General features: G+C 41.3%; 1 protein-coding gene across 2 annotated transcripts; it reads right to left on the bottom strand.

Moving 5' to 3' along the window:
* Window positions 1–1,657: 1,657 nt before the first annotated feature.
* On the bottom strand, window positions 1,658–14,806 carry PABPC1 (poly(A) binding protein cytoplasmic 1). 2 transcript variants are annotated; one of them, XM_007532435.3, is made up of 15 exons: window positions 14,107–14,806; window positions 11,596–11,789; window positions 11,291–11,406; window positions 9,602–9,732; window positions 7,874–7,968; window positions 7,451–7,588; window positions 7,166–7,261; window positions 5,769–6,041; window positions 5,484–5,574; window positions 4,870–4,980; window positions 4,634–4,788; window positions 4,177–4,261; window positions 3,230–3,360; window positions 2,606–2,698; window positions 1,658–2,102 (listed from the first exon to the last, which is right to left on the bottom strand). In XM_007532435.3, exons 1-14 carry the CDS (start codon window positions 14,297–14,299, stop codon window positions 2,606–2,608), a joined length of 1,902 nt encoding a protein of 633 aa, XP_007532497.1. In that variant the 5' UTR covers window positions 14,300–14,806; the 3' UTR covers window positions 1,658–2,102. The 2 variants fall into 2 exon arrangements, with proteins under 2 accessions (XP_007532497.1, XP_007532489.1); XM_007532427.3 differs by having other exon boundaries at window positions 9,593–9,732; window positions 14,107–14,805.
* Window positions 14,807–15,428: the final 622 nt, after the last annotated feature.

Here is a 15,428-nt window from a genome sequence, read left to right on the forward strand (position 1 = left end):
TAACTCTTAGAGATTAAGATAATCCATCAGTATAGTTTTAGTATTATCTAGCCCTAACTGGAATACTCCAGAAAGCCAAATTTGGTTATCTAATAGAAAACTGCATCAAAAGCTTTTAACTTACTTGACTTTGGTTGAGACAGCTGCTCCATAGAATGTGTTCATTACATCCAGGTTCCCTTCCAAGTCATACTCAAATTACTTGACTAATATGGTATCATGGCTCTATTAAGAGTAAATTTTCAATCTATTTGCTATGTCATTTGTGACCCACTATGCACGTCTTTGTTGCATGTGAAGTCACATTCCAAGATAGAAAAAAGCAGTTTCCAACTAGCAGTCACATCAGGTTTCCACAGAAAAACGGTATTTATCAATTGGTCTCTAAACTCAAGGAGTCATGCATAAAATCTAGATAATAGGTTTGTGGAAGTGTCATGTTTTACTTTTTACCTCAAAAATCCTGTATGAAAAGTAGATTATGGGTGGGGGTAGATAGCATAATGGTTATGCAGAGACTTTCATGCCTGAGGTTCCAAAGGCCCCAGGTTCAACCCCTCACAAGCCATAACCTAGCAGAAGCACAAACTTTTAATAAGTGTATTTTTCAAATATAAATGCCATCAAATAGTGAGGATTAGAGTACTGACTGTACTATTTCTCCTTAACTCCTCCAAGCAGTTCAATGGTATAGTTTGCCCACTACCAAAAAAAGAAAAAAAAAAAGACAATTCTCTGGGAGTCAGGTAGTAGTGCTGTGGGGTAAGCGCAGGTGGCGCAAAGACCAGCTTAAGGATCCCAGTTTGTGCCTCCCTCATCTGAAAGGGAGTTGCTTCACAAGTGGTAAAGCAAGTGCGCAGGTGTGTCTATGTCTCCCCTCTCCATTTCTCTGTACTAACAACAAAACAAGGGCAATAAAAGTGAATATTTAAAAAAAAATAGACAATTCATTACCAAGGAACCCTATCTATAACGCCAGATTTTAAGATGAGCTTGACCCATTCTGAATTCAAATCTTGCTAAAAATATGGTTATGTATTTGTCTTTCTAAAGCAGAGAGGAAAAACTTTTGGGGTCATTTAGAAAACAGTCTCGGACCCCTTAAAGGTCTAAGATTCTCATGAAGAATATACAATCACTTTGTCGTGTGTAGGCCACGAAACTCCCAATATTGCAGTGCCTCTCCCTATCTTAAAATTTTTAAATTGGCAGGAACAGAAAAATTACCCATGTGTAATGCATGAGGGCGCGCGCGCACACACACAGCTACAATGTCCCAATCACATGAGATGCCCAACTTAAGAGTTAACTCTGGCAGCAGAGTATGAGGAATTCTAGTTAACTTTAAAGGCATTGTTTTACGTGACACACCACTGATTTAAAGCCATCTTTCTTATTAAGAACCTATCTTCTCTTGGCAATATACTGAGATGAATTACCAACTCTTAAAAATTAAAGGCCTTTCAAATAAATATGGCTTCAAACTAATAACTTTTTGATGGGTACCACCAAATAATAGACAAATTATACTAAAAACTTTAAGTCAAAACTCAAAGGTTAATTTGTGCTTCTTTCTTATTAGCATTTAAGACTTAGCATGATTCTTTTGTGACTACATATTTGAGGGGGGAAAAAAAAAACAACACATACCACTGTGCACTGTTTAAGGAATTTTTATTAAAGCAAGAATTTTATAATCCAAATTACGTTTCCTTGCTCAGTTATCAACTCTGTTATTTAAAACGGAACTGACATTCTGAGCTATTCCACAGTAAAGAATTACAAAATTAAAGAAAGGAATGCTTTAAATTTTTGTACTTTGCTGAAAATTCTTTTTCCCAGGGTCTATAAAACATTAATTTGTTTTTATATTTTACTATTTTTTTGTGGTTTTTTTTTTTTGATGTTTTTAAATCAATAATCTAGGACTAGCACTGTTTGCTAGGCCTGGCATTTGCTCGGTACATAAGGTTCAAAGTTTCCTTTCCTTTTTTTATTTATTTTATATTTTGCAATGTTTTTTTTCCATAATATTTAAGTTTTTCGATGTTTAGATATTTTTTCTTCGGTGAAGCACGAGTTTTTCGTGGTCCCTGATCAATCTGTAGAAGCAAAAGATCAATACTGTTACTTGTCGGTAGCAAAGACCAACATATTTAATCTACAGCCTTTTCCCGTAACATTTCATTGAAGCACAACTATCTCATTCACTCCCATACTGTCTAGGGCTGCCATACTGTAAATGTGGAATAAAGCCATTTTAACTGGGACAACAAGATCCACAGAGACCAAAACATTTCTTGTAAACCAGAGAAGCTTTGCCAGTTCCTGAGCTTGGCTATTACACTATTCTACTTCTTGAGTAATCAAGAACAGAGGTCTAAGAACAAAATGTTAGGACTTAACCTAGAAAAATGTACATAAGGTTTGAACTACATAACCTTTCTTCAGAGCCAAAATCTGTTCAAGCTGATAACTAGGATAAAAAGCAAGATCTAATTCTTGCTCTCAGACATGTTACCAATACATTTGGAATTAATGACAACAAGTGTTTATGCCGTTTCAAAAATGCACCCAAATTGATATAAAAGAAGATTAAGCTCACTTAAACAGTTGGAACACCAGTGGCACTGTTAACTGCTTTCTGGGCAGCCTCTTTAGCTTGGTGGGCTTGTAGTACGGCTACAGCTTCATCAACCTAATTGAAAGGAGGGGGAAAAAAGCTAAATTACCTTTAAAAAGCAGTGACCAGAATAATTTTAAACTGAAAACACACATGCCCAACTCCTTTCTTCAGAAGAGTGGGCAATAAAGGTCAGAAATATATCTCAACTGTATCCATATCCGTTTAGGTCCTGTTCCACTACTGCTAAAGAACTATGAGCCACTCTCTTCACTTCTCCCCAACACAAATCTCCCAAGAGGTAAGAGACAACAATTATCTTTCTCCGTTAAACTGACAGGACTTGAAATTAAGTTCTGTCATGTACTAGGTGTGAGCACTGATCAAAATTATTCAACCAACTTTTAATGCTTCAGTTCCAATGTCTAGAAAAATGGGGGTAACCCCACAGATTTAATATTAAGATTTATAGTTAATACTTTTAACACCCATAAACTACAAAGCTCACATAAAGTACATATAAATATTCTGTAGGTCTAAGATCCTACAGAAATCCCTGGAAGACAGTAGAAAGAGGCTGCTAACTAGATGATAAATTCCAATTACTTTAGAACGGAGAGACTCTGGAGACTCAAGCATATGAAGAAGCTCTGAATTATCAATCTCCAACAACATGCCAGTGATTTTACCAGCAAGAGTAGGGTGCATGGCTTGAATAAGAGGAAAGAGCCGTTCACCTAGGAACAAAAACATTCAATTAAAAAACAAACTTCAAAGGTAGTTAGCATATCAAAATTGGGAGCTTAAGAATCTTACTCTGTATAAAATAATTGCTTGACCTGCAGGGGGGAAGCTTCACAAGTGGTGAAGCAGGGCTACAAGTTTCTCTGTCTTGCTACCTCTCTATTTCTCCTCTCTAAATTTGTCTCTACCCAATAAAAAATAAATATAATTGCTAGTCCCAAACCCACCATGTTTTATTGACTCTTTCGTGGGCAAGTCTTGTTATAACACAGTAAGATCACAAGACAATTCTTGTCATTATTAAATTAAGTCTGAAAACAAAAAGAAAAAAAATTTTTAAAGGGGGCCAGGCGGTGGCACACCTGCTTGAGTACACACATTACAGTGCTCAAGGACCCAGGTGCAAGCCCCCGGTCCCCACCTGCAAGGCAAGGGAGTAGTTAAGCAGGGCTGCAGGTGTCTCCCCTTCACCTCTCAATTTCTCTGTCACTTTCCAGTAAATAAATAAAAAGTAAAAAGGAAAAAATTAAATTAAGTTTGTGTGCAAAGCCAAACCTATTATCTCATTTGGTTCAAACTCCCTCTTCCAAAAATATAGAGGGATCCACAGAAAGTAATAATCTATATCACCTGAGCCATCAAAAGCAATTTATTTTTCTGAATTATTTTTTTCAAGCTTTTCATTAGTTAAGGCATGTCAACTATGCTTTCATCTTCAGACCAAGCCCACCACTGCCTTGCTTTCTGATGCAAAGGACATCTGAAGGTTTTATTTTCCAGTCCCTGTGTAGTAATACAAAAGTACTTACCCAACATTTGCTTTTGTTCTTGAGGAGGGGCAGATGCTAACATGGAAGCAGTCAAAGGCTCCTGGCCTTGTACATGAACAGCAGGCTAAATGAAAAACAGAAGAAATGAAAAAGCACTATTAAGAGTACAGTTATCATTAGGAAAATAATCGCAATCTAAATGTGGAAGATCTGGCTTCTGTAATTGCTACTCTGCAGGACCTGGGCACTGGCAGGTTGATCCATATCCACAGCTTGTTTCTATCTTTCCCTAGTGAGGTATAGCATAATTTTTTAACCTGGACTAGTTTTAGTGAAAAATTATTTGAATGGTTACATTGTACATTAGTCATAGGTAGGTAAATTTAATTAAAACTGACTAAAGACTCAATTTTCTTAAGAGTATTCTTATCTGTCATGTTTTAACTTCTCTGACATCAAGTACTACCATCTTATAAAGAAACCATTAGATTCCTACCTGCTGCATGGTAACTTGTGGCTGTGCATTAAGATGTTGCTGAGGATTGCGAACTCCTGCGGCATATTTGTACTGTGGAACGGTACGGACAGCAGGAGTAGCTGCTGCAGCCGCTGCCGCAGGACGTGGGCCCATTGTCTGCGTTGATGTGTTAGCTAGGAAACAAATACAATTTTAACTTCTACCTTGCTGTTTCAAATTGGAAATTAATTTTTACAGGAATCATGAAAACTCACCGACACGTTGTGTGGACATGACTCGTGGAACCTGTGAAGAAGCTGGTCTCATAGTACTAAATGGTGGTCTAGGAGCGGCTGGGCGGATAGCACCGGGCATATTTTGGAATGCTATAGAATGACAGAAACAGATTCACTGGAGTTTTCATGCTACTTTTTTAGTGGTTTACACAAAAGGTTAAAATGACCAAATATGAACAAGACTAAAACCAGTGTTGTGTGATACCACTGAACTACTTCCCAGCTCAGTACTTTATTCTGTATTTTGAAAGAACTTGTCAACATGTGAACATTAAACATGAACCTGTCTCCAAATACAGTACCACCCCACCAGGCAAGGCTGAAATGTCAGGACCCTGAATCACTGCATGAACAAGATCTTTCAAAACTACTATCTAACCAATAGGGAATTAAGAATGGGTATCAAAGGATCAAAGCAATTACTCTGTATAGGAATGAAGAATCTGAAAATCTGCCAAGTTAAAAAAAAAAAGGCTCGTAGTCATAAAAATAACATACTAAAATTTTTGGAAAACTTCTATACTGCTAAAAATTCTACACCTGTAGTTCAGTTCAATTAAATTACTGTCTTAAAGCAAAAACAAGAGGCTTACGATGAGGTCTGGCACCCTGAGCAGTCCAGCGAGGACTTGGTCTTAGTTGAGCAATTTGGCTAGGAGGGTAGTATGCAGCACGGTTCTGAGTCTGTAGAAAGCAAGCACATATATCTATTTACTCTCAAACCAATCAAGGGTGTAAACACACTATTTTTCAAATCAGCTGTAAGTCACATGTTCCATCAATGTGTTGACTTAGTTTTGGGGAAGAGAAGGGAAAGAGCGCACAAACCCTAAAACAACCACATGAATACCTCCACAATATTTTTCTCTATAACCTACCTGTGGGATAGCTGCCATGAAGTAACCTGAAGGAGGTGCTGGCTGGTAGGGGTTGATTACAGGGTTGGGCACAGCTCTTACACTTGCCATTCTCTGCATATACTGGTTAGTGAGGTGAGCCTGGCGCTCTTCTTTGCGCTGAGCTAAAGCTACATACAATGGCTTGGTGGCCACAATTCTACCATTCATCTCTGTAACTGCTTTAGTGGCTTCTTCTGGGGAGGAGAAACATACGAAACCAAACCCTTTGCTGCGACCACCCTCCATCATCACCTATTGAAAAACAAAAACAAACAAAAACCTAAGGTCAACACAATAGCACAATGAGACATAATCATGACTTTAGCATTTAGAGTCAACTTTTGACAACTAAAACCTGCTAATAGTTTCATTTTCTGGTGTATTGCACCAAAGTAAAAGACTCTGGGGTGGGTGGGGGTTGGGGGTAGGACCCTTCACAATTTTTTAAAACCACCTGCCTTCAATAATTTGCTGCAATGATAATGACCTCCTCCAAAATAAATTCTTGCCAAACATTTACCTTCCTGCTAGTAGTTTTGTGATTATGAAAAACTTCTTTAAAGTAAGACTGTCCTTTATAAATAAACGTGCATAGTTCATGTATTCTAAAGTAACTGATGTAATTTAAATATCCATAAGGTAATGGGAACACATTGGAAAATAAATCCTACATTCTTAGAAAAAACTCTAGAACAAAGCTCTTAAATCAAAATCCTAGAGTTTAGACTAGAGTTCTACTGTTGCACTGTTTCTGATTTCAAGTAAGGTGAAATATGATCTCTGGGCTTTACTGATGGGAGAAAAGAGCCTGAGATCTTATTATGTTTGGAATGAAAACTATAGAAGTGAATGTAGGCTAGCCCTGTAACAATTCTAGTTATAAGTGTCGCAAGTGTCTCTTCTGTATCCCTTTGCTCAATTTCTGACTATCTCTATCCAATCAATAAATAAAGATAATAAAAATAATGGAAATTAAGAGCTGATAGCTTACAAGAAAAGCATTTCAGTAGATATATTAACATATAGTTAACAATGTATCATGAGATACAGACTGGATTTCCCCCAGTATCTTTTCAAGATTTATTTAGTGGACAAATAGTAACGGTAAACAGAGGAAGAAAGACACCTACAGTAACCCCTCCCCCCTGTAGGTGGTGATTGGGGGCCCAAACCCAGGTCCTTGTGCATTGATTGTACCTTGTATTTTCAACTGGGCAGATCAAAAATTTTTTAAATTTTGAGGGAGGCATTGAGTTGTACAACACAAGCTAGAGCCAGGGTTAATCCGGGCTTGTGTGCATGACCAAGAGCACATGTCCTAGTGATCTATTTCAACGGCCCTCCCCAATCCCTTTTTAAAGCATTATGTACTTTACCTTTGCACTAGTAATTGTGCCAAATGGAGAAAATTCTTTCCGGAGACGTTCATCATCAATACCGTCATCAAGATTTTTCACATAAAGGTTAACGCCCTAAAGAGAAAACAAAACTATAGGAAAAAGAAAGCCATAGAGGTATTTAAGCACACTTCCTATTTTTCATCCCACGTTTCTTCTCCTTTCCCCCTCTTAAACCCTCCAGTTACCTGGCAGTAACTGAAATGAATGTAAAATAGGTTTCCTCATCCCTGCATTATTTTGCTTGTTCAATTAAAAATGAACCTGGTATCTGGTGATCCTATCTTGCTTCATCTGTTCAAATTTGCGCTTAAGTTCCGTCTGTCGTTCCACTTTTTTCTGAGCTCGACCAACGTAAATCTGTTTTCCATTGAGCTCCTTGCCATTCATCTCATCTACAGCCTTCAGAAAACAAAAAAACTCTAATTACAAACTTACAATACTCATTTAAAGAAATAAGTGTTAAGAGATTGCTAAAATTTATGATGGACCCACTCCCAAACTTAAGGATTGAGGAGAATACAGGTTCCAAAACTAATTCAAAGTACAAACAATCCAAAATAAACAGTACATAAGCCTGTAAGTTACTGGCCAAGTAGGCACACTTAAAAACAAAGTGACCCAACTGTATAGCTTCCCCAACTTAGAATCAAGAAAAAACTATACGCTTTCAGTTAGTAGTCTTACTTTTTGTGCATCTTCATGCCTTTCGAAGCTTACAAATCCAAAACCTTTGGATTTTCCATTTTCATCAGTCATTACTTTCACACTTAAGGCAGGTCCTAAAAAATGTTTTTAAACAATTCAAGGATATTCCATACAACACACATATGTTCCAAATTTCAACACATAAAAAAAAAAAGCCTTAAGAAACTAAATGAGCATTTAAAGAAATTCCATGCTGTATTCTAACTATTTGGGGGGTGGGGTGTAGTGGAGAGGGGACACACTATTCCTAGACCCTTTATTTTTACTTGGGAAGGAGTAACTTGAACCTGGGTCCTCTTGCATGGTATCATTTGAGATGAGATGCTTTAAACAATACTTCAAAGACAAATTTTCTATTCTAAGCACTAGTACAGATCATTTAGATCTTTAAAAGCCATCTGTGATATTCTTGACAGAATTAAGGAGTTTTTTAAGCCTCAGTCCACCTACTTTTCAACAGGATCTTTTTTGAGAAGACATAGAATCTCTCGGGGAAACACAGATTATCTCCCGCCCTCTCAAAACAAAAAAAGGCAATCAACTGAGGTAGATGTTATTTAAGGTCTATCAGTAAAAACAAGATTAAGATCACAATTGATTACAGAAAACTTGGCTATATGAACACAAGTAGATTATCATGAAACATACCAAAGTCAAATCACTAAAGAGAATGAGAATACAAAACAGTATTAGTATCTGTACCATCTTTCACTATCTTATACAAAAAGTTCTCAAAGTTTAATGTGGCATGCTGATTTGACATAGGGAAATGTTCAATTTCCTTACTCTGTACTGGGGGGGGCATGGAGGGGTAGGCCATTTTTAAGGTCAAAAGGACATCAAGAACATGGCCAAGTGATCTCAAAAAGTACACAGTATTCTTTACAATTTGTAGTATTAGTGAGTTTAAAAGTTAGTGAGTACAAAGACTTTAGGGGTGGAACATTTTCACATCCACATATATAAATGACTAAAACCCTGTCTGTGGGACCCACTCCCCTCCCATAATAACCAGTTCTCCTACAAAAGTATACAATTTTAAAACCTAAGCAGCCCAGAAGGTGGTGCAGTGGTGCTAGGCTCCCAAACACTGAGGTTTTAAAATCCAATTCTTAGCATATGTGCCAAAGTGATGATTTGCTCACAAGTCTTTAAATCATTACTGATTAGTCACAACTATGTAAAAAGTGAGGCTGACTACACTTCACTAGTGTAAAATGCAAGAATAAAGTAGATCCTATTGATTCAGATGGTTGCTTAAGGCACGGACGAACTCAAGGAAAACTGGATCTGAACTTTAAGAAGTCATCAAGTCAATTTAAAATTGTTCAAGCATACTTTTCTCTTCCTCAAGACTGTATTCTAACCCAAACTGGCTTTGTCACACTTATCTCCCTGAAACAGGATTAAAATAAATCCAGCACAGCACATCTTAACATAGCAAACTTTAAAATCTGTTCCCATTATTCAGTAATGGTTTGCTGCATTAATACATGCTATTCACCTTTTAAATTGTATACAATACTGTGTATATCCCACACTGTAGAATGGACTTTGTTGCAGGTTAATCCAAGCAACTATAAATCTTTCAAAGCAGCATGTTAAGTCTCATCTCACTTAATTTTTTAGTGTTAGCTCAAACTTTTGTACAGAGCAACTACTTAGAACTTTTAAGAGTGTAAAAATTTGTCACATTACCAAACTTGCCAAAAAGATCCTTAAGGCGCTCATCATCCATGTCTTCTCCAAAATTCTTGATGTAAACATTTGTGAATTCTTTTGCTCTAGCTCCAAGCTCTGCTTCTCGTTCTTTACGAGACTTAAATCGTCCAACAAATCTAATAAAATACAGAGACTATAAATGCAGGTTCTGTCTTACTCAGATTATTTCATTCTGATAGTTTTCTAATTTTTACTAAAATTTCAGAATCTCTAATAAAGAACACACATAAAGTAGAAATAGAGCTTTAGCTGAAGAAATGACAATATAAAATTTAAGATCAATCCTTTTGACTACATCCACAAAAGAACTTTTTTTCTTAACAAGTACTTGGGGGAGGGGAATGCATAATGGTTATGTAAACCCAACTCTCAATGCCTGAGGTTCAATCCCCCACACACCATAAGCAATAAACAAGCACTTCCTTCATGGGGTTCAAATTACTCCTAGGATTAAAAATGAACTTGGGAGTATATACACAGCATGCGAATGACAGGAGTAGTTATGATTGCCACTGTCTTTCTAATCTCCTGTTCTGACATAACAGCCTGCTTAATTCTTATTGTAAATGTTGCCATACCCTTCAAAGGTGGGGGGAGACCAACTCCCACAATCCCACCCATATCATGACTGACCATTTAGTATATCTGAATAAATGGTGCCCCCCCCCCCACCCCCTCACAACACTGCTCAAGCTCTGGCTTCTGGTGGTGCCAGTGACTGAACCCAGGACCTCAGAGCCTGAGGCACAAAAGTCTTTTGCACAAAAGAATTAATACTGCCTCTCGGCAAATTAAGTTTTTTAATCTAAAACTCACCCCCACCAGTAGTAGGCTTTTATCTCTTTTAAGTGTTGCTGGCAAACTGTGATAATGATACTAAAACTTGTCTTTCTGAAAGTTAGCCTTTATAAACATGCATACTGAAAGGAAATCTTTACATATTAGTCTTTCCCTAACCTCACAATGGACACAGAATGTCAATAGGTATGTAACAACCCTTTTTTTCATGTACTTGACAACCACACCTTAAGAGTAATGCAGCTGACTTATAAGAACAACCAAACCCAATTTTCATGTCACCTTTAGTTTACACTGGAACATGAACTCAGATCTTTTATATTAAGACCTTAAAGCTGGATTAAATATGTCTGACGGGAGTTGTGCATAAAATCTACAGCTTCACAACTTTGAGCAGACAGAATCTTGGTATCATTTTTAAAGTTGGCAACTTTAAAAAAAGTTTAATTCATGAAAGATTAGTCATGAATACTTAATCCTAATTAAACAAATAATATGGCCATCCTGGGTTCTACACTTAGACCACTATCAGCATGTAAATAAATACAGCTAAGGTAACTTAGCCTCAATTACCACAAATATAAATGTTAATATTTCAATCACTGTGATTAAGCACAGTGGTCATGTAAAGGTCTTTCATGCCTGAGGCTGCAAGAATGATTAAGTTTCTCTCTGGGTTTCCAGTTTTTTTCAACTATGCACTCATTTTTCCTCAACTTGAGAAACTCACCTGTGCACTTCACTGGACATGAAGACAACAGTAAAATCTACAAACATCTCCTCTAAGAGGATAATATACTAATACTTAAAGAGGATAATATAATGAAATGTTATCAACCATTTAAACAGAACTGAAGTGTAAGATTTCATACTTACACTTTGCGATCATTTAGAAGCATCCCGTTCATTTTTTCAATAGCTCTTTCAGCAGCTTCTTGGGTCTCAAAATGTACAAATCCATAACCCTTGGAACCATTCTCATCACAAACCACCTAGGGAAAAAATGTATACCAATTGTTTCATTACTTGCTATTCATTTAGCATTTTTCCATGTTCAAAAATAACATGTTAGCCACCTAACCCTGGACATTTGGAAAATGAAGATAACCATTAACGTTATACTTTCAAGAACTACAATCAGGTAAAACAGTATATATTTGTCACAATTTTTTTTTGCTTACCTTACATGATAGGATGTTACCAAAAGCAGAAAATGTGTCGTACAGTGCTTTATTATCAATGGATTTGTCCAAATTTTTAATGAATATGTTGCCCACTCCACTTTTGCGAAGTGATGGATCACGCTGAGACCACATGATGCGTACTGGCTTGCCCTTTATCACATCGAAATTCATGGTGTCCAAAGCACGCTCCGCTGTAGGAAGGATATTTTCAGAGTGACTATTACTTCAACTTTTACAAGCCACTTAAACCCCAAATTTTCCTGTTAACAGAGACATATTGCTAATTAATGTATTTCTAAAACAATCTGATTGCTATTAAATACAAAAGAACCTTTGGCTCCTAATCTATACTAAAAAAAAAAAAAAAAAAAAAAAATCAAGGTTCGCGTTCACATATAATCTGCTTCATGATCAAGGTAAGCAGCACTAGTATTATTCTGATGGGGAGCAATTCATGGATATTTTAAGCATTTTAACTTCTGTTCTATTCTGCTACATGTATCATCACTGATGACTGCCATTAAAAAGTTCATGTACTGGAAGTATTTCAGTGTTTCATGGCACAATGTCCTAAGTAAAACTGAAAAGCTATACTATACCCACTCTAGAATTCAAATGGGACTTCCAAAAACGAATGTAATGTGGAGCAAACCCATCTCTATTTCTGAGCTACCAGATCTACAACAGTCACAAGCTGCTATCAGTGTTTTCTTGACAAATGTAACCAATTTTTCCTTATAGCACTGACTTACTTTTTTACTTAAGTACATAGTGCCAGGAAATTTCAAAATCAGTCCTATAAATTCAGGTTCTGAGAAAGACTAAACTACATACATTTCCATCTTAGAGGAATTAGGTTGAGAATCAAATAACAGTATTCACAAATTCCATGCCAAAGTACCTATAGTAAGGTCAAATCCTCCAGTCACTTATATAGAAAGTTTCAGTTTCTAGAAGATAGTGACAATCAGTTCTCAGCTCATTATCAATTGACCACACCTACTCAGTTCCTAGTTATTTAGCTGACTGTGCTTGAGCTTCTTTTGAATGAGTCACCTCTTCCCTTGGAAACTGGTTACTTTTAGAAGCTATTTCACCAGCCCATCAATGCAGAAGTATTACAAGTTTAAAAAAAAAAAAAATCGAAAAAGCCAGTATTTGAGAAGAGGATAAGTTGCACATACAGAAACCAAATAAAAATTGAGGGAAAAATGCCATCTTCTTTTGAATAGTAAAATACTAGTCTACTGATAAGAGTAGTGTACTGTGTGTAACCATGGTAATCTGAACTCAAACCTAAAAAATAAAAAAATACAGCTTTTATGGACTTAACATTTTAAGGTGAGAAAGTAGTCATTTTTAAAGTTATCATTTTACAGTCTCTACCATTATTTTCTATCAACTCTTTATACTGTGAGCACTTGATCACAAATCTTGTCCCAAGCTGCCAAGTTGTTATGGGATAACATTTGGAGCTACTGTTAAAAAGGCAAAAGGGCAGGAATTTTCTGCAGTGCAGTTTTACAACTTCTGGCTTAATGTCACGCTAAGAACCCTAATGTCAACTTTGCTGTAAGGTCTGCCGAGATGCTTGCAGAGGGCCCTTCCCAAGCACAGAATCAGTCTGTCTTTTCTATCCCTGGATGCGCAGTCTGAAAGAGCCCATGACACGGACATTAAGCGCAGCCAACTGCTCTAGGTGGTCGCTCCGGCGGTCGGGGGAGCCCCGGGAACGAACCCATCAGCCCGCATTACGGATTTGTCAGAACTTCGCCACAGCTCAACTCCACCTCAACTGCATGTCAGAAAGTGCAGTGGGCCAGCTCTCACTACATTTTAGTCAAAAAAGCGTCTCAGAGCCACAGGGATGACTCCAGAAAGAAGAGGGGGAAAAAAAGTCACGCCCTGAATTTCTGAAACTTGGGCCACCCCCCCCCCCCCCGCCGGCAGCTGGCTTGGAGCGGAGACCTGCGAACCGTCTCAGCCTCCGCAGTCCGAGGCCCCGGGCACGGCGAGCGATCGAGAGTAGAAGCCGGGGGCCAGAGGGACAGCCCCCCCCCCGAGCCCCGGTGGCTCCCCCAGGCGACTGGGCCCGGGGCGGGAACAGGCCTCGGGCCTGTGAGGTGACCGGGTTCAACACGTGGTGCTCGAGCACCGGCTCGCACTTCCTCCCGCCGGCCGCGCCTCCGCCCATGCGGCCGGGGGGCCGCCTCGCCGCCCGCGCCCCAGCCCCGCTCAGCGCCCTCCTCTCGGCGCGTCATCGCCCTAAAGTTTTGAGCGCGTCTGAGGCCGAGAAAATGGTCGCGAAGGAGGAAGTGGGCAGGCGAGCGAGGGGCGTGCGGGTGGCCGCGGGGACGGGGGTGCCGGCGCCGCAGCCTCTCTCGCCGGCCGGCCGGCCGGGGGTGACAAGCCCTCCCTTCCCTTCCCCCGGGCCGCCGGCCTAGCCCGCCACCGCCGCCGCCCGAGCCTCATGGCCGCCCGGCCGCCCGCCGCGGGCCCGCCGCTCACCGTCCGCCGGCTGCTGGAAGTTCACATACGCGTAGCCCAAGGAGCGGCGGGTGATCATGTCCCTGCAGACCCGGATGGATAGGATGGGCCCGGCCGGGCTGAACTTCTCGTAGAGCATCGCCTCGGTCACGTCGGGGTGGAGGTCCCCCACGTAGAGCGAGGCCATGGGGTAGCTGGGGGCGCTGGGGTTCATTTCGGCACGGCTGCCCGCAGGGCCACAAGGCCGCGACCTTTCCGTGAGAGGAGGAGAGCGAGTGCCGGGGCCGGGGGCCGGAGCCGGGGGGAGGGGAGCGGGGGCAAGCGCAGAGGGACAAAAATCAACCGGAATCGAGAACTACTCAACGGCCGCGGAACGGGGTCGATCGGCCGCCGCTGCTGGCTGGGGAGTGAGAGGGTGCGGTGTCCGGTCCGGGCAGCGGGAAGGCCTCGGTCTCTTGGTTCCTTCTTGGAGCTGCTGCGGGGCCGCGGGCGGGCGGGTCGGTCTCGGCTGCTTCACCGGGTTATTTTATAAAAGAGGAAGAAAAAAAAAATAAAAGTCTCCGGCGGGGGAGACGCGGATTTTTTGTAAATTTTTTTTGGGTTTTTTAAAAGGTTTTTTTAGATTTTTTTTGGGTTTTTTAATAATAAATGTGTGTTCCGAGCCCGGAGCACACACTCCGCACTCTCAGCACTAACCGCCGGGGAGAAGGGGAAGCGCCGCCTCCTGCACCCTCTACTTATACCCCCCGCCGCACTCGCCCCGCCCCCGCGCGTCTGACGCCAGGGCCCTACGCGAGCGTCAGCGCCGGAGGAGGAGGAGTAAAGGGGGCGAGGGGGAGGAGGGAAGAGAAAACAGGAGGAGGAAAGAGCCGAGAGGACGGGAAAGGCGGCGGCGGCCGGCGGCGGGTGTAGGGGTGGGGCTGGGGCTGAGGGGCGGGGCTTCTGCGCACGCGCCGTGACCGAGGGGCGGGGCCCGCACTGCGTCGGCCCTGGGGGGAGGGGAGGGTGTGCTCGCGGGCGGCTCTCCGCGGAGCCTGTGGGACGGCCCCTCCCTCCACACACCCCGCCCCCACCCCCACCCCGGAGGAGCGTTAACCCGTCACGGCGGTGGGCGGTGCGCGGGGCTTCCGGGTTCCTCCGGGCCAACCTCCCCCCACGTGCGTGCGCGGCCACCGCCGGGCCCTCTTCCCGCCGTGGCCGCCCCCGCCCGTCTCTCCCGGGGATCTCCCGCGGCCAGCCGGCGCGCCCGGGGCCGCTGTGGTCCCTCGCTGACCCCCTTTCCCGAAGCGCGCACCCAGGAGAGGAGGGGAGGGGAGGGCGGCGCTCCGGTTTCCTACCCGGAC

This window comes from Erinaceus europaeus, chromosome 8 (assembly GCF_950295315.1).
Source record: "Erinaceus europaeus chromosome 8, mEriEur2.1, whole genome shotgun sequence".
Taxonomy (NCBI): Eukaryota; Metazoa; Chordata; class Mammalia; order Eulipotyphla; family Erinaceidae; genus Erinaceus; species Erinaceus europaeus.